Below are 18,262 nucleotides of genomic sequence, written 5' to 3' on the forward strand. Positions count from 1 at the left end.
CATGTCAGTGCAAGTGTTGGTGCATGCATTTGTGTGTATGCCTCATCACTTGTCTGTCGATACCCAAAGACAGCCTTCAGCCAGAGAACAGAAGAGAGGTGAGGAAAAAAACAAGCGTGTCTCCCCGTCTCTCTAATTACAAATGACAAACCTGCAACCAAGAGTGGGTCTGGCACCTGACAATGCATGATAACCTCTCAGCTCTTTGCCAATATTCAGTGACAGACTGGAGAATATCTGTGTGTGTGTGTGTGTGTGCGTGTGACACTCAGTAAAAGAGTAGACTGACAGATTAAAACAAGAACTGCAAATCAGTGTCCTGCTCAGTGGCTCTAATTTCCAATGACAAAGCAGAAAGTTTACTGCCAATATCTCACCTGTCTTCTTCATCTTCCTCTCTTTCTTGCCCTTTAAGTTTCGAATCTTTAACTTTAATCGATCTTCTCCTTCCTTACAACCTTCCCATCGCTCTCATTTTCCGTCCCCTTTGCATCGTTTACGGCCCTTCTTCTTGAGATCATCCATTTCCTCTCTGTTGCGTAATTATCAGATTAAGACTACTTTGTGGCTTGTACCCTGACTGACTATTATCTCTAATGCCATTCTAACAGCATAAAAGACCATATACTGTTAGAGTCCCGCAATACAATATCCTCCCAACACAGGGAAGCTGTAACCCGTTCTCAAAACATAATCTCTCCTTTCGCACACCCAGCTCAGCTGTGCTCTTTTAGTCGTTCTCCAACTGCAGCAAATCTGATTTGAGGATGAGGCGAGATGATAGAGGAGATGTGATACCTGAGTGCGGATCCCGAAACAATACGGAATTTTTTGACTCAGGAAAGACTATGTACAAGATGTGTGTGTTACACTTTGTTTAACTTCAAAATTTGTGTAAATGTTAATATTTTCCAAATGCAGGCACACCTGCAAAAAAAGGGGGCGACTGCCACTTTTCCCATTGAAAGAAGCAGCGCAGTTAGCCTCAGCAAACTGGTACCAACCAACAGGCTCCACATTTCAATTATGGATCCGAGGAACAAGTCTACCGCAGGCATTTATCTACCAATTAGACTGTTGTTGTAAAAAATGCAAAAGGAAATCCACTGATAAAGCAGGCAGTATCATCCGTTAATACTATAGAGCTAAAAGAGGTCATGTGATATGAAAATAGCTGACACAATGCTTGGTGATCGATCTTTCTGAAATTTTTGTTCCCCAGAAAATACCTGCTCATGCTATGCCTGCGATTGACCATCTGACCGTATGAGATGTTTAATCTCATCGAAGCGCCCCGGGTTACATAGTGATTACAATAAGAAAGAAAAAAAGGGGATTCAATTATCAAGCAGTTTCAGACAAAACATATTCTAATTTACTTCTATATTTAATATTTTATTATATTCAATAGCAAATGTGCTCTGTCAAATTTTAAGATAAAAAAAAAAATACATGCTTAAATCGATTTACCATTTTTCAACCTTTTAACATCATTTTGTTTTGCATTTTGCACCGGCCTTTGCATTAAACACAACACCCTCATATCTCAATTGAATTAATGAAAGACAAAAAAAAAAAAGATTATTTTCAAAGTTGTACACTGAAAATCACACCAGAACTTTTGCACCTACCTGTTCCTTGTTCTATGTCGAAGTTCAACACTTTACACTTAAATTCAAACAATTGAAACTGTAAAAAAACTGCGAAAAGCAAACAAGAAACACTAAAAGGACTCATATACACACAAACAGTGGCCTGGATGCACTGCAGACATGGGTTCACACTGCAGGAGTCAGCTTACATTTCTTCTCATTCACACATAGTACTGAGTTAGCATCTACACCCCACTGAAAAGCCTTGTGAAGATGCAGGGTGATGCTAACCAGGAGCACTATCACTACCCGCCCTGCTCCTCGGCGGAATAGCCGGGACGCCATTGATATGGTAATGTCAGGGACGTTTCAGGGCCAAGGCTTGGGACCATGGGCGCTCTGTGATCCTCCAAGCCCAAGAAGGACAGATCTCCAGGGCATTGTGATGTCCCCAGTCAAGACCCTGAGTGATCAGGATAAGCCCGTCCATGCCGCTTTAGTGTTGTCACTCAGCCGCTATTGTGGTCATGTGAACAGCCATTTTCATTACAATTGACCTCAGTTTTGGCAGTACTGTTCTGCAGAGCCGTCCTTTCCCTATTCTTCTGTGCCCTCCCCTCCTTCTCCTTCAGATTTTTTCTCTCTGTCTGGTTTTCCTTGTTGTGTGCTGTCTCTCTTTATGAGAGATAAGGCTGATGCGAAGCTATCTCTGCATCCAGTCAGAGGAGAACTGAATGGAGACTTTTTTGATCTTCTGTACGGACGCTGGAGAAAGTAGCAACATGTGACACAATACATATGCTTTACTGTTGGCACACATTTTACAATCACAGCAAGTGGGCGGATGGTTGGAGTCATTCTGTTTTATTCAATCACAATCTAGCAAATAGTACTGTATGGTGCAAGTTTTCCTGTATGTCTGAGTGTGGAGGAGTGGGTTCTCTCTTTGCTCTACTTCATTTGATTGTGGCTGGCAGAAAATAACAATGTTCTCCCTTGAGGAACCTGTGGGAGGTAATGACAAAGACTGTCCCTGTGAAATGAGTTTTTGTGTGTATGTGTGTGTTAGTTAAAGGCTGTGTATGCATGTATTGGAGGTAAGAAAATGGGGGGAAATGAAAATAGAGGTAAAGGAGGAGGAAAGTGGGAATTATGCATATATATGGGTCTAATACATGTGGGTGTGTGGGTGGCATGTGTGTAGGCTGTGGAGCATTCACATGCTTTCTTTCTTGCTTTCCTTCTTCAACCGCACTAGTACACACCCTCTCACTCTCACACACACACACACACACACACATATTTGCACATAGTAGAATGGGAGGAGAGTTTGCCTGGCTGTGTAGAACTCCGCTCCATCAACACAACACATCCTATTTCGCTACATCTCCTCCCACATCTCCCCTCCACCACCTTTCCCCCCCCCCCCCCCCCATTCTCCCGGGATGTGACACAGAATTCTTTTTAACTGCAGTACATTCATTACAACAGCCCTGCAACCCCCACAGTCTCCATAGACACCCCCCCACACACACACACACCACCATCCACAACTCTCCTTCTTCCTCCCTATCGTACAACTGAAATAAAGACAGTGTATCCACCTCCACCAGCTGTGCTGGACTTAGCACTCTCATTAAACGCAAGATAACCAAACAGGGCTGAAGACTTGGCTGAAAGAGATAGTAAACGCTCATTCATGTGCAGTTTTACTACCGCTGCAGTGGCACATGCGTGTATCTCAAAGCGCAGGAGCAGAAAGCGAAGCCCACAGACAGCGTGGGTGTTACCACTGAGGCCTGCCAGCATAGTAAGCTCTCAGCTGTCTTAACTTCCTCCGCTGACACAAACACTGACTCGCTTCATTGTACAAACGAGTGCACAGATCATGAAAATGCATTTCAGTGTTGAAAACTGAAAAAAAAAAAAAACTAAACAGGAAAATTATTTATGAAATCATCCACAAACCGAAAGAGAACATTGGAAGCACTTCAAAGAAAGTGATAGAAGAACTGAACACATCCCGTGATTCAGTGGAAAATTGTCCAGCATTGTGGGTGGTGTTACTGCTTTATGGAAGCGTTGAGTGTGGAGAAGAGTTTGTTTGGGATTTGATGAAATGGATCCCTGCAAAAACAGACATTTCCACAGGTTTATTTAGCTGTAGATGGAGTTTTCAGCAGGTGACTACAAAGATGTAGTGACAGATGATTCCTCATAGCGCAGGTACCACCATGTAATGCCTACGTTAAAAATACGACCACAATAAAATGACAGCTTTAAGGCTACATGTTATCAGACTGTTTCTTAATAAATTATATGATTTCATTACAAACTTCCAGAGCCAAAGGTGTCATTTTGTGTGTCTGGCCACCCAAAATGTCTTTAATCCTATAGCAAATAGTTTGTTATACCGCAATGAAAGAATGCCCCCATTGCCTTGTTTCTACATCATTTGGAGCAGCAACTATTGAATGTTATCTGTAGTGTAGCTATTAACTTTAAGCTGTGCAACTAAAAGTGCTTTACAAGTCAAGCTACAAACTTATGAAAACACACGCTGAGAAATAAACAGAAAAGGAATTAAATCATCAAGACGTGTCAAGGCAAGATACAAAAGCTACAGCTTGATCCCTAATGTGTCGTTTTCAGCACAGTGAAGCATCACCTCTGCTGAAATCAGAGTGACTTTAAAAGATAGTTTTAGTCATGTGATATCAGACGTGAAGCCGGGAAGGAAATACCTTAAAATGCAAAACCATTTGAACCCTTCTTTCATGAATTAACACACAATCGTTATGGTGCTGATAGCGAAGTTCACTCCTAACTATCGTTGTGCTGTGGGTCTTTTTGAAAACAATCCGAGAATTGAATACAGATAAGGCTTCGAAGTTATATGCTGTATCTAATCAGCTCTCAGATTTCTCAGCTCCTTCCTCTTTCAAATGTTGACACTTCTGGCTTCAAAAAGAGAAGTTTGGGCCTCAAACCAGCTCTTTAGAAAAAAATAAATTTGTCCACACACCTGCGTGTAGGATCAGCCATCAATCTTTTGCTACAGTCATAAATCCGAATATACCATCAAGAAATTCCTGAAACATTATATTTTTATACAAAACACAGATGTTACATATCCTACATGTAAAGTCTTGCACCATATGTTCCACAGACACACAGTTGACATACAGTGAAATGCTTAACTTGTAATAAAAATGACTAAAGATTGACAGAAATCAAGTATTCACAATCACACGCAAACCCCTTAAAAATCACAGGGCCTCAGCATCACAATGGAATTCAGCACATGAGCACGCACTATCCAAGTGGAATCCATCATAATGAAGCGGTCAGAACTGTCCAGAAAATACACACATATGCATGTACAGTAAGAGCTCTGATCTGAAGAGACTTGAGAGTTGTACAGTGATGCAGGGAAAGACAATAAGACAGAGGGGAGGAAGCGATGCCATGAGTCTGAGCCAACAAGGAGAAGCAGAGAGAGGACGAGGAGGGCTGAGCAGCAGATACACAGCGAGAGAGAGGAAGAACAGGCTGAAACATTCAAGAGAAGAGTGCAGAGTCTGTAGGAATCGATCCAACACTGGCAGAAACAGACAGCCAGGCCAGAGGCAACGGAGGCTCTCACACGGACACACAGCAGAGCTGCTGACCCCTCCACACATCTGAACAGCAAGATTAATCAATTTGCTTTAACTCAAAGTTGTCAGACAACTTGTTCACTTTCACACAAACACTGAAACAGCAAGAAGTAGGTAAAACGTCCTCATACCGTACCTCAACCAATAATTTGACAGCTGTGAATCCATGGGAGTAAAAGCACTTAAATCAAAAGGGTGGCTTTTCATAAAGTTGACTTAAGAACAGGACAATATATAAGAGGACAATGTAAGAGTAAGGATTTTTGTTAGAATGACATCACAATATGGATATAACCAAACACTGAATAAAACTTTCTCACATAATGACTTTCCATTGCTGTTTATCTGCAATCAATCAATAGAACAGCAGCAATTTAGAAAATAACAGGGTTTACGGGATTCAGTTCAACTGAAAACTAAATAGCAACAGGTGTGATACATTTTTCATCATTGGAAATGGAACGCTTTGGACTTTTCAGCTGTTGAGCAGACAGAAAAAGAGAAATCTGAGGAGCAATTATCACCATTTCTGTATTATTATTAAACTCAAAATGAAGTGTTTGAGAAAATTGGTATGCGTGTCTGTAATCTCTACTTGCAGCTCTGATGATTGACAATGGTACAATATGATTCCACAAGTCAAGAAACCGCACGTTCTTTCGGAATATTATCCACAGATATAATGGACTGTCACTGGAAATCCAATAACTTGAAAATCAGATGAGAAAACAAACAGTTATGCAGCTGTTCACTTGACACAGAAAACAACACGCAATGAAAAAAAAAAAAAAAACTAAACAAAATCCTATAAGAACCAAGGCAGTAAACTTGGGATTCTAACTTCAGCACCATCCACAACCATGAACTTTCCTCCAGCGGTTTTCCTCTTTGACAGTTAGAGGCTGGCTGACTGACTGGCTTCCACTGACACATCAGCGCTGGCTGAGTGTCAGTTTTACTGACTCCTCGCTGTTGCCATCGGGAGCAGAGTGCTTGTGCGGCGAACATTTCTGCCTCCCTCTCTGGCCTGGCGGGGACTGATTAAAACCTTATGCTGAAACAAGGTCATAATTCACTTAGCCATTTCCCAATTTCCGCATAATTACCCTCCCGCTTTGCGAACGCTAACACAGAGGAACACACACACACACACTCGCTCACACCAAAGCTCAGACACAAACACATTTCCTCTCTGATTTGTGTCATTACTGCGAGGAGAGTGGTTAAAAGGTTTCAGAGTTGGCCTCTTAGTGACAGCTTAAATGGATAAAACCTCAATTAAAGTCTCACTCCCTGTCTGCCGCGCTCTCTGTGGATGGAATAAGCATAATTCTGTGCCGTTTGGTGATGTGAGGAATCTGCCTTGCCTTTTTTTTCCCCTTCTGGCAGCCAAATCAAACCTTCAAACTCAATACTTTCTCATCTCTCAGCATAATTCATTCTTATTAAAACCTGCTGCAGAGAAACTACCTTCAGTATAAACCTGTGTGCTTACAGTTCAGATTTGGAGTTGTTTAGTAATATTCATTCTCTAAAAAAAAAAAACCAATCATAGCATTATTTCTGTCCAGTGAGCAATCACAATAAGATTTCCTGTAAATGCCGCGGCCCTCCTCCATGCAGCTCCTCTGTCGTTGGCTAGCAGCTGTTGATTCCTGGTTCTCTGAGTGTGATGAAACAGCCGCATTTTCATGTGGAGCTGCATTGTCTTTTTGCAGAAGATCGCTAATTGTCCTGTCAGTAGAGTATATTAACGTTACCACTACTATGCTCTGCTGTGATCAGGCTCAGCATATGGCCTCAGACTGCCGCTACGCTGCCATCATTAGCCACGTCACAAACACACCATGAGCATCTGGCGTGTGCGCGCGCGTTTGTGTGCGTCTGTGCAAGCGCTGACAGTCATTATAAGTACCCCTCAAAAGCCCCAAGAGCGTTGGCGTGTAATAGACTAGACATCACATAGGGAAAGCTCACACACACACACAGGCAAACCGCACACACACACACGCTGATATATGAAGCGCTTTGAAACAGCTTGTAAACATCACAGCCTTGTTATTAGCACCTGATTACACTGCTGGAGCTTAGGCACCGGCTCATAGAGTAATGTTGATATCGACATCAACTGTGTGCTTCTGAGCACATATGAGTGGTTTGTGTACTGCCTTGCAGATGTGGGATGTGTTCTCTGTGGTCAATTTGTTCAAATTGAACACAAGGCGGGGAAAGATACATTCTTGCATCACCCCGTACTTTGCCTAAACCATATACCGCTAATGAGGAGGACGGTCGTTCCGTAACACGGCTGTCAAGAAAACAGCACTTCATCCACCTCCGAAGGCACCATATTATCTTAAAGCAACACAGCACAAAAACTACAGGACTGCAACCCAGCTCTTCTTATTGATTTCCCAGGGTACAACATTAAGATCCAATGAAGACCGAGATCAAAACTTTCCTTCAAAAATCAGTCTAGTGTCACTTCACTGAGACTATTTAATTTGTCTTCATTAAATTTCTATAACCGATCAATGCTCCTATTGACAGTGTCCTGAGCTAACGTCCAGGTTATGCAGATCAGTGAAACGCACTGAGATCAGCAACCAAGGAGCCAGCGATGATGTACACTGTGCCATGGTACAATCGGATCAATTCATTCTAAAATGTGTCTGAATTTTAAGATACTGACGAACGAGCCATCAGCACAATGATCTGAGTGGTGAATCCATGCCAAATGATTGTTTCGATCAGTGGTAGGTAAATTAGCCAGATGTTACCCGAGCCAGTCTGCTACAAAGGTACTAATGACACCTCCTAAACCATGTCAGGTTTGACCTTTTTCTAGGATACGGATACATGAACAGATTCATTTTCTGTATCAAATTTTAAAAAAAAAAAGTATATATTTCCTGATTTAAGACTCAGAAGCTGTGTTTCTAACAGATGGTTTTAAACGCACGGCAGAAAACAGAATTTCTTTAATCTTTTAAGCTTCTAAGCACATGCTAACGGTCATTTTGCCATTTTCAAAAAAAGGAAAACAAAATTGGACTCACATTAGGGGGAGAAACAAATTTTGCAAATAAGTTCTGCCAAAGTGAACATTTGATTCGCATAACTGATCACATGAACTCCTACCAGAGACCATTCAATTGCTATCATGAAAGAATAATCACAACACACCCAAATGAAAAAAAATCCTAAAAATCTCCTTTTTCTAGAGTTTTTCACCATAAAACACGAGATGTATTCGATGGAAAAATGTGTCTATCAGATCACGTGTGTCCCCGTGTGCTTTCAGATGCCAATTTTGGCTTCAGCCTCCTGTCTCCTCCGCTTTTTCAACCAATGCATCTCAGTGCAGCTGAGCAGTGAGTGTGGACAATGATGGAAGCAGAAACAAGAGAAGGCATATTTCACTCCCTCCACGTTCACATCTGGGCACACCTGGCCAGAGTCCAGGTGCGGTTGTCGGACTGTTGGTTTTGAGAAGCAACCATAACTGAGCACGGCTGAAAACACCAGAAAGAAGCTTTTAATCACTTCCAGGCTGTCCAGACAGCTTCTTCGAAAGAGTATACAGCTGGCCTAACACAGCAGGAAAAGCAATTACTCACACTCTCAGTCACACCTTTAAGTAATTTAGACTGTCCAGTGTAACAGTTCGCATGTGGCTGAAGGGAGGCAGAATCCAAACAACCCATTTTAGGCGTCTCCGCTCAGAAAATGAGTCCTAACTTGCCCAAGTCACGGAGAGGTCAGAGAAACACATTTTGTCATTACATTTGAAGAAAGTAATCGTTTTTTTTCTCCTCGGGATGTATCGGAGTTGCAGAGCTGCTCCACAGGGTTAGTTTCCCACCAGTTGACAAATTCCCCACTAAACAGGCAGCAGATGTAGTCACATTAAACGCAGAGCGTTCTGTACTGTAAACAATTTGTTACAGACTGAGTTTGGAACAGTCAGTCTTTACAGAGGGCCGAGAAACACAGCAGTTGGACGTGCAATCGTTGCATTCAGCGAGTTTATATGTAGAGTTAAGATGAGCAACGGTTATAGCTCGACTTTGTCACATTTCTCACAAACAGTGCTGTGAGAAAACATTGCAGGCATCCTGCTGCTTGTAACTTCCTCTGTGGGACAGCATCTAACACGTAAGCAAAGCTGAAGTCGCTGCACGGTCACAGTAAAACAGGGATTTTCATCTGGTGATGCAGTGGTTATTCAGTGCAATTGATTTTTAGTCATAATGAGCTGATTTTCAAACAGAAAAATATGTGAACGAGGACAGCTTTACTGTGAATTCATCTGTATTCGTATGTCCACAAGCTTTACTGTTTGTTTCTTTTTTTAAAAAAAAAAAAAAAAAAAAAGATGCATGCAACCCCTTGTGGTTATTCTTTGTTGTTATGGTAATTTAAAAAAAAAATTTTTTGTGCACTGGACAGGGAATGTGGAGCAAGCACAGTGCACCTGGGCCGGCTGGAGTCTAGTTGAGTGTATACATGCAGGAGTAACTCTCATGTTAGTCCGGCTTTGAGAAATTCAGTTTCGAACAAACTAAAATGTTCATGTGAATTCTAAAATCCATTTGTTGGTGGAATAAGGCAATTTGTTTTTGTGTGTGCGTCCTGTAGATGTATCTCCACCTAATGGCTAACGCTACACTTTGCAGTAATAATAATAATAAAAGTTACTTTCTGGGGTTTATCAGTTATCATGGATGGTCCGAAAAGTAAATCGTCAGGAAATGATCAACAAACGCCAGCCCTGCATGCGTGTAACCTGGATGGGTGTAATCATTGGATTAAACTGGATTTTAAATGTGAAATGGCATCGTATGAAATTAATTTAATAGTTTACGGGCACGACATGCCCAAACCTGCAACTACAGCATCACCACCGCAGGCGCATTGAAAAATAAAAAATAAAGAATGCTTCCCACTAAATTCATCTAGGTAGTCCATTCACAAAAAAAAAAAAAAAACAAATAGATAAAGTAGCATTTTTGTTTTTATTACTTTGAGAAGTGAAAAAAACGTCTGAGGAATGCAGCACTTGTGCAGCTCTTAGCTTGTGAATTCACTGCAACTCACCATGCTAAACCTCCACCTCCTTTGAAGCTGAGCACTAAAAATAAATTCACAACCAGCAGGAAGCACCAGCAGTGTTGCTATTTTCTGTGTGAAACACAGTTTCTCCTGTCGAATCAAGATTATCTGTCTTTAGTCTCAGTTGTGTCGACTTCAGAACCAAACTCCTAGATTCTAATAATCACTGCTTTTGCTCACTGCTTTTGGCTGTGCTCTTGCTAAAAGTTCTTTTTTGTCTCTATAAAGGTTTTATCAAAAATAAATAAATAAATAAAATTCTACCCTGAAGTAAGACTGTTTTTAGTTCGGTTCATTTTCTACCAGAGACTTGAAAATACAGTTTGCAAAGTCTGTGTTATGCACTGAGCCACCAACATGGGATTCACCCACTCACTCAAATCAGTACCAATCCAGAAACAGGCATAAGACCCCTGCTTCCTCTCAGACTCATTCAGAACATACTGATTCAGTGTCTCTCACTTAAGTTTGGCCTTAGCAGAATTACATCCGTAAAATCCCTAAGAACCGCGCTTCCTTTGAATCCAAACCATTACAGTGACCAGTTAGCACTTGACTCAACACCAAGCCAGCACGATAGCTCCAACATCAATATTCCATTTTCACAGCAATGCCTCCGATTAGTCAATCATGTAATCGAGACAGTGTTTGAGGAAATGAAAGAGCCAATCGAGATGCAAGAGAACAGGGGGGGTCCAATACAGAACAGGGGCTTGTCTTTTTTTATTTTTTTAAATCAAGATCAGTGTGTTTTTCATGTGCGACTGTATGTATATTCATAAGATTTGTGAGGAGGCTTGTTTTGAGACTGACACACAAGAGGTGGCTTTGGTCAATATCTGGAAAGAGCATAAGAGGATAGGAGAGAAGAAAACAGGAGAAACATCAAGAAAGTGAGGGTGAGGTGAAGAAAAAAAAATGTCAACTCAAAAGCAAGGCAACAATTTGTCCAAAAAACTTAAAAGATTGAGCCCCGGTCGATTTGGCATTCAGCCACACAGCTTCACAGAATACAAGGAGCTAAACGGTGCTTCCTCGTCAGGTAAGAAGGACAGAGAAGTGGAAGCACACTCCTGAAGAAGAGAAAGAAAAGATGGCGAACAGGAAGATGAATAACGTCTCCTGCTCCTTTGCATGCATGCCCCTCATTACCCCTCTCTCCTGCCAGACAACACCTGTCCGACCAGAAAAAAATAATAATCATCTACTTCTATAAAACAGCACCGGAGAGCGTACAACAATTGATCTTATTATGCAAACAGTAGCCATCCATTACACAGGTGTTCCCTATTACTTTTAATTAATGACATCTCAGTGCCAGTGTCTGCACACCCACCAACCAGAACCCATTCACCTGCACACTACACGCCTCATCGTTTGTTAGTAATGAAAAGTTTGCTCAGGATTATAAGTGATTCTGTGTTTGAGGCTTTGCTACACGTTTGCACAAGTGGCAGACACACACACACACACACACACACACACGCACGCACGCACAGGGAGGATGCATCTTGCACTCGTGAGTAAAACTCTTTGTGAGGATATTCATAAATGTAAATATTGTTGTGGTAAGTGGGCCTGGGAGACAGATAGGTTTGTGTTGCTGTCAAACGGATTGATGATTGTCCTGCTTAATCTTCTACTCAGTGTCTGCGTTACGATGCAGCGCGCGGTTCAAGGCACTGGCCAAGCATTATTTCCATTATTACGTTGACCCTCCTCCCCTTGCTCAGTTTTAATTCAAAACAGAATCCATCAGTATTCTTCAGGACCTGCTCTCTCCTCTCACCAGTCCCACAGTAGCCATTTTTCTTGCATTATTTCTCTCTCGCCATTTGTGACGTGCCTCTGTGCACTCTGATGAGGTGGATGAATACCAACCAAGCTCCAGCTCAGTATCAATTACCACACATGAGCATGTGCAGTATTACGAGAAGCAAATTCTGCTGGCGACAGTTGGCTTCGTTCCTGTGACCTGCGTTGAGGTGACGCTGTCATGGATGAACGCACAAACAAGCACGGCGTCTGGCGATGTGTTCGTTTAGCCGCAACGCAAAATATACAACTGATAAATTAAGAGATATCAGCAGATATCTGCTATGCAAATCAAGTTACCTCCCGTGTTATCAAATTAACTCGTACACGTGTAAACACACGTGTACACGGCCGCACACGCCTCTCACACTCTCAGCGGTGGTTAATTGCCAGGTGGTGGAAGATAATGTGCGATTTAACGGACCGATGAATTTGTTTTTGTTTCGGTCATTCATCAGTGAGCAGAGACATCTGTAACAGGGCAAACACACACACACACACACACACACACACACACACACACACGCTCATCTAACACATGCAAAAACTCACACTATCACACACGCATTCGTGCCAATGCGGGGATACCAGTGACTCAAAGGTGGTGGCGGCAATCTTTATGTAGGACATCAATGAGGAAAATGATCCATTCTGTTTCCATACCCGCTTTATCCATCTTCTGGAAGTTACAGCAGAGATTTGTGTATGTTTACGTGTGCACACACTGGTATGCGCCACATTACAGATGCATGCCCACGTTTGTGTGTGCGTGCAAAGTTATTAATCCTCAGCAGCAGTCTCAGGCTGTTTCTTGTGGTTGATGAGTGGCTCGGGGTCAGAAGCTGGTTGAGAAACTGCAGGGTCCCGAGGCTTTACAATGTGTTTACCACTCAAACTGACAGCTACAGCAGAGCTTATTATTGGCCCTCTAAACCTCCACCCTACACTGTAAGTTGGAGAAACTCCAGGGAGGCTGACCGCTAACGGCTAGAGGCACGCCAGCCTACAAATGTCAGAGTGCAGAGATTAAAATAAATGCTGGAAACAGGACCTGTGCTTGCGAAAGGTGTATAAAATAACAGATTAGACCATTTATCCTGCAGTTTATCTGTCTTTTATGTGCCACTGTCCACGGCCTGCTTTGTCAACTAACTCACCAAGTTATTTCCACTCACAGTTCAGACGTCGTCCCTGTGCATGTGTGCAGTGAGAACAAGAGAACAAGCAGAGATTGAAGATCAGGGATGAGGCAGGTCCACTGACATCAGAGTGTATTTTAATTAAAAGACACACACACTACGACTCACACCGCAGGGGCTAAGAATATTCTGCCTCTGGGATGGAAATGGTACAGCAGACATGCAAAGAGTGGAAGGATGACTGCTGGTAGTACTCAGGTCCTAGACAGTCAGGTTAAAGGTTAAGCTTCTTCTGGTATTGATCTCTGTCTCGTTTCTCAGAGAGAAAAAAAAAAAAGCTACTGCAAAAATTAGATAAACGACTAAATGAAGTGTACACTTTACCAAAGTTAACGCTGCTCATGTTACGTCTCGCTGATTGCGCGGAGGTCAGAGGTTCACAGCTTCCCTTTTGTGCCTTCAAGCGTTTTTTCCATATTTTATGAAAATCAACTTCTGTCTCTGACATTAAAAAAAAAACCGAGGGTGGAATTTCATTAGCATTTATTATCAGTTTACTACACAGTGAAAAACTAAACCGAAACAAATGAAAATGAGACACCTCCACATGGACAGACGCAGGGAAATATCAGCTAAAACGCATTTGCAGATAATGTGCAGCCATTATTTGTTTCTCTGATACATGCAGGATTAAATTAACATTGCTACCAGTATCATATCACAATCAACAACCTTCATGTTTTATGTTGGTATCACTTTGTGCAGTACTTAAACCAATTATTTTATGAGCTATAAATTTCGTTGCCCCTAATAGTTTCATTTCACGTTGTAAGCTAAAATCATTGCCCACTGAGTTACTGCCGGCCGACAGAACCATTCACTGCACAAACAAGAGTGTCTTTTTCTAAGCTTTTACATTGTTTAAACCTTTAATGAGCACGGTTATGATATGGAGTCACCCTTAGAGGGGTACGGTAAATTCAGTTTAAGAGGTGAACACGTACCGAGGTGTTCTGAGCGACACCTAGTATCCAAAACAAATCTTACACAAAGACATGATGCACTGCGGGATGGAGAGTACAAGTGAAGGTGTGCAGTGATGTGTGACATGCGCCCTTGAGTAGCTAAGACAGAAAATCTATGCTGAATATTGTATTATTTTGTGACCTTAACATGCTGTAAATCACAACAGGCTACGTTTTGAAGATCAGCTAATATTTCAGGTCATATCTGGCTTTTGGTAGCAAATATATTTACGGTTTATGAATTAAACATAAATGTACAAATAAATACAAGATACACTCCGAGTTGTGCCAAGAGAGATGAGCCCCGCTGCGTGTTGCTGCAGATCGAAGCTACACGCTTAAGAATCCAGTGGCAGAGTCGTGGACTCACGAGGACAGTATTTAAAAGGGACGCTTTTGAAAAGAGAAGAGAAGGGAGGGAAAGCTGTTTCAAAGATAGGAGTGAGGAGCGAAGGATTAGGAGGATAACAAAAAGGCCAACCGACTGTGTGTAAACAAGAAAGGGGGTTAGGGAAGGATAGAGGAAGAGAGCAAGCTGGAGAGGGAGCTGGAAGGAGAGATTGAATAGTGACACGGCTGCAACACAATGGGGTCAGGATGAAGAAGTGCTCCTAATTGAACCAGATAGAGGAGAAGACAGTAAGACAGAGAGAGAAGAGCCAAGACAGAAGAATTACAAGCGATTCTCTTCATTTTCTCTCTGGTCCTCCACCATGAATGGCTCACAGTAGATGAGAGGGGGAAGAAAACGGGGAAAATCATGGAGTAAACTGAAGAGAGAGGAAGAGAAGCTGAATATTTCTAACCAGTTGTGGAAAACAGAGTGTCGAAACGATGGTTTGGACCATCGTTGACCATACAGAAGGGCTCTCACAGAACAGTGTAGGGCTCAGAAATAGCTTCGCCATACAGAAAGCGGGCAGCTTTAATTGTTGTGGATTTGTATGTTCAAGTCTTCCATCAAGTGCAAAACATATATAGGAGGACAGTGGCTTCTCTAGCCGTGATAAAGCATTAACAGGAGGCACGCATGCAAAGCTCAGAGCATCAATAGACAATTAATTCATCAAAAATTATATGAATCTGCAGCCCAACACAGAGGACCAGGACATGTTCCTTCCGAAGAAGAGAATGGAGGATACAAATCCCACAACACACGCACTGTAAAACACAGGAGGTGGGGTCTTACTGTATGTTAGAGCTGTTCCAGTAAACGGAATGCCTGTTGGCTGACACCTGGGGCACGCTGGCCCAGGTGAGACTCGTTAGCACCCAGAGAGACAGCGCTGCCAGAGCCATGCTCTCGGCTCCTCTCTCGGCCTCCGTCCTTTTGGTCACTCCGGCCACGCTCTCGGTCCCCTTCACCCCACCAAACAACGCGACTCAAACATCCCAGCAAATGCCTAACAGACGGGAAAGGAGGAAAACAAAAGCTTCATGCATGGATGCATACAAACGCTTCAAAGACTATACTTGCTATCAGTTAATAAGTGTTTCAAAAGTCTATTGTGATGTGTAAGTGATTGAGCACCCCCCCCCCCCCCCTCCCTCCCATCATAAATCAGACTCTTCCTCCTCCCTCCCCAAAAGATCCCGGGGCTTCAAATAAGGGGGCTTATGGTCCGTGTGCGCGGGTCCTCCCTGATCTCTGCTCACCGGGAACTGCTGCTGGTCAGTCCGCCGGTGGAGTGCGGCACGCGGGTATGAGCTCCAAGCGGGTGGTCGGTCTTCCTCCGGCTGTACAACAGTCCGATATGCTGACAAAGAGTTGCGTGCAGCTGATGTACAAAAAAAAAAATTAAAAAAGGTAAATAAAGAAGAATCAATTATAGGAAAAAAATGGGTAACTGCTAATTATAAAGTAAGTCCCCCTGTGTTAAACTGTTCTTGTTATCTGCGTGCTGCTGCAGTTTTTCTGTCAAATTCCTCCCAGGGATCCGATAGATGCAAGACTCACTGAGCTCTAATCAAATAGTTCAGCCAGCCAGTTTCATCAGGCTTTCAAGACTCTTTCCGACAACCATCGTTTACGGAGAGCAGCCTGCACAGCCGTCTCTCCCCTCTGTCTTTCTCTCCTCCTTCTCCTCCTCTCTCTGTTTGGTAGGCAGCCCTCGCGCACTTTGTGACTCCACCCCCTGCGAGCGACAAAAGCGCATTCCTCCAATATTGTGGCCGACTTGCGGCGCACCGGGCATGACTGCGACTTTAAGTTTTCTCGTCAACTGTTCGACCTCCGCTGATGGTGTAAAACTAGAAAAGCTTTGAATCCGACCTTTTGCCAGAGACGTCTGCAGCGACCATCTGCAGACAGTTTTCCATCAACTCCCACCACGCACGTGGTTACAAACGCATTTTTTATATAAAGCTTAAGAAATACGCGATGACTCACGAACACTGATGCTCAGATAGTGCCTGTGCTGTCTTGAATCTCAGTCTACCAGGATTATTCAGTCCTGCATCAGTCCTCTGCATGCAGCGCATGTCCCACGGACATGTCCTCTGAGAATCTGTGGTCAATTGTACATTTAATGTATTCTTTTGTATACAGAGGGTGTTTGTGGTAATGTGATAATCTCTGGAGAAATGTGGAATCACTCTTGGAGTATTATCAATCATTTTTTGTATTTATTTTTTTATTTTCTTTCCAAAAAAAAAAAGAAAAAGGAGTCACAGATATGGCAAAACGAATTAAACTAAAAATGGAATATTAGAATAATTAGAATTGGTTTGATTAGCTGCTTTTTTTAAGATAAAGAGAATAATATATGGAATCACAAACCAAAAAGATAGATAAATCACAGTTAGTACTTTGTTGCACTCCTCATGACAGCCTAAAATTTTGAGGAATGGACTTCGCTCATCACAAGCAATTCTTCAGACACAAAACCCAGACCTCACAAAGTCGTTGACAGATCAGCTTTACTGACTGCAGTTTGTCAGGATTCTCTCTGTTTCATTTCCTCCACTTTCCACTACAAAAGAAAGAGAAAAAACATGTCATTGAGTTAATAGGTCTTTCCTGGAGTAATTTGAATGCTCTTTTATTCTGTGGTAACAAGCTGAAAAAGGACTCCATCATCTCACCACATCTACATTTACTTGTGCTTTTTTTTATTTACTTTCCCTTTCTTTTTTTCTTCAGGCAGTCTTTTATGTTTCTTTGGATTGGACCTACATCAAACAGTATTCCTGCATTATCTCTCTGTCCAATGCAGATTGGTGCTTCATCACTGAATATCCCTTTCATCCAGTCATCCGCCTGCTTCTGTTTAGCCCACAGTCACCTTGTTTTCTTCTGTTTCAGTGTTGGTTGGTGGTTTATGTTTGGCTGTTCTGGAGATAAATCCCATTTCCTTCAACTGATTTCTGACAGTTCACACACAATCAGTGACTCCCATTTCTGCCCATTTGTTTTTCCATTTCTTTTGCTGTATATTTTCTCCTTTCAAGAGATATTGTTTTGAGTGTTTGATACTTTCTGTCATATGTGATTTTTTTCCCCACTACAAAATAAAACAGCTTAATGAACATTCTCCAAAGAGGCTAAATACATATTTTTTTTGTCAAGAGATTTGTACTGTGATCATATTTTTAATGACGTCTTTTTAATACAATACATATCTTGTAAAAATGAGGTTTCTTCATGTTAGCTGTTTCCCCACGTACATGCCTTACTGGTTAGAAATGAACACAGCAGCTCTGTTCTGCAGTAACAATGTTAAGTAATTTGTCCCCACCATCACCTCCATTGCAAAAACTCTGCATCTAAGGTGTGTGTGTTTGAGAGAGGCCAGACAGGGAAAGAAATAGGAAGAAAGAGAGAGAGGAAAGGTAGGTAGGAGTGAGATTGTTACAGTTTTCTTGCTGCCTGCTGGGAATGAGTTGGTTAAGGAGAAGTCAGAATGATTTATTGGGAC

General features: G+C 42.2%; 1 protein-coding gene across 1 annotated transcript in view; it reads right to left on the bottom strand.

The window, feature by feature from the left end:
* The window catches only part of efna3b (ephrin-A3b), a 61,446-nt gene extending 44,871 nt beyond the window's left edge, over positions 1–16,575 (bottom strand). The window contains exons 1-2 of the mRNA XM_072394235.1: positions 16,002–16,575; positions 15,535–15,748 (exon numbers count right to left, since the gene is read on the bottom strand). Coding sequence (XP_072250336.1) covers positions 15,535–15,644 — 110 coding nt within the window. The 5' untranslated portion in view covers positions 15,645–15,748; positions 16,002–16,575. The remainder of the gene's footprint in view (positions 1–15,534; positions 15,749–16,001) is intronic.
* Positions 16,576–18,262: the final 1,687 nt, after the last annotated feature.

This window comes from Leuresthes tenuis, unplaced genomic scaffold, assembly GCF_036924035.1.
Source record: "Leuresthes tenuis unplaced genomic scaffold, fLeuTen1.0.hap1 SCAF_10, whole genome shotgun sequence".
Lineage (NCBI taxonomy): Eukaryota > Metazoa > Chordata > Actinopteri > Atheriniformes > Atherinopsidae > Leuresthes > Leuresthes tenuis.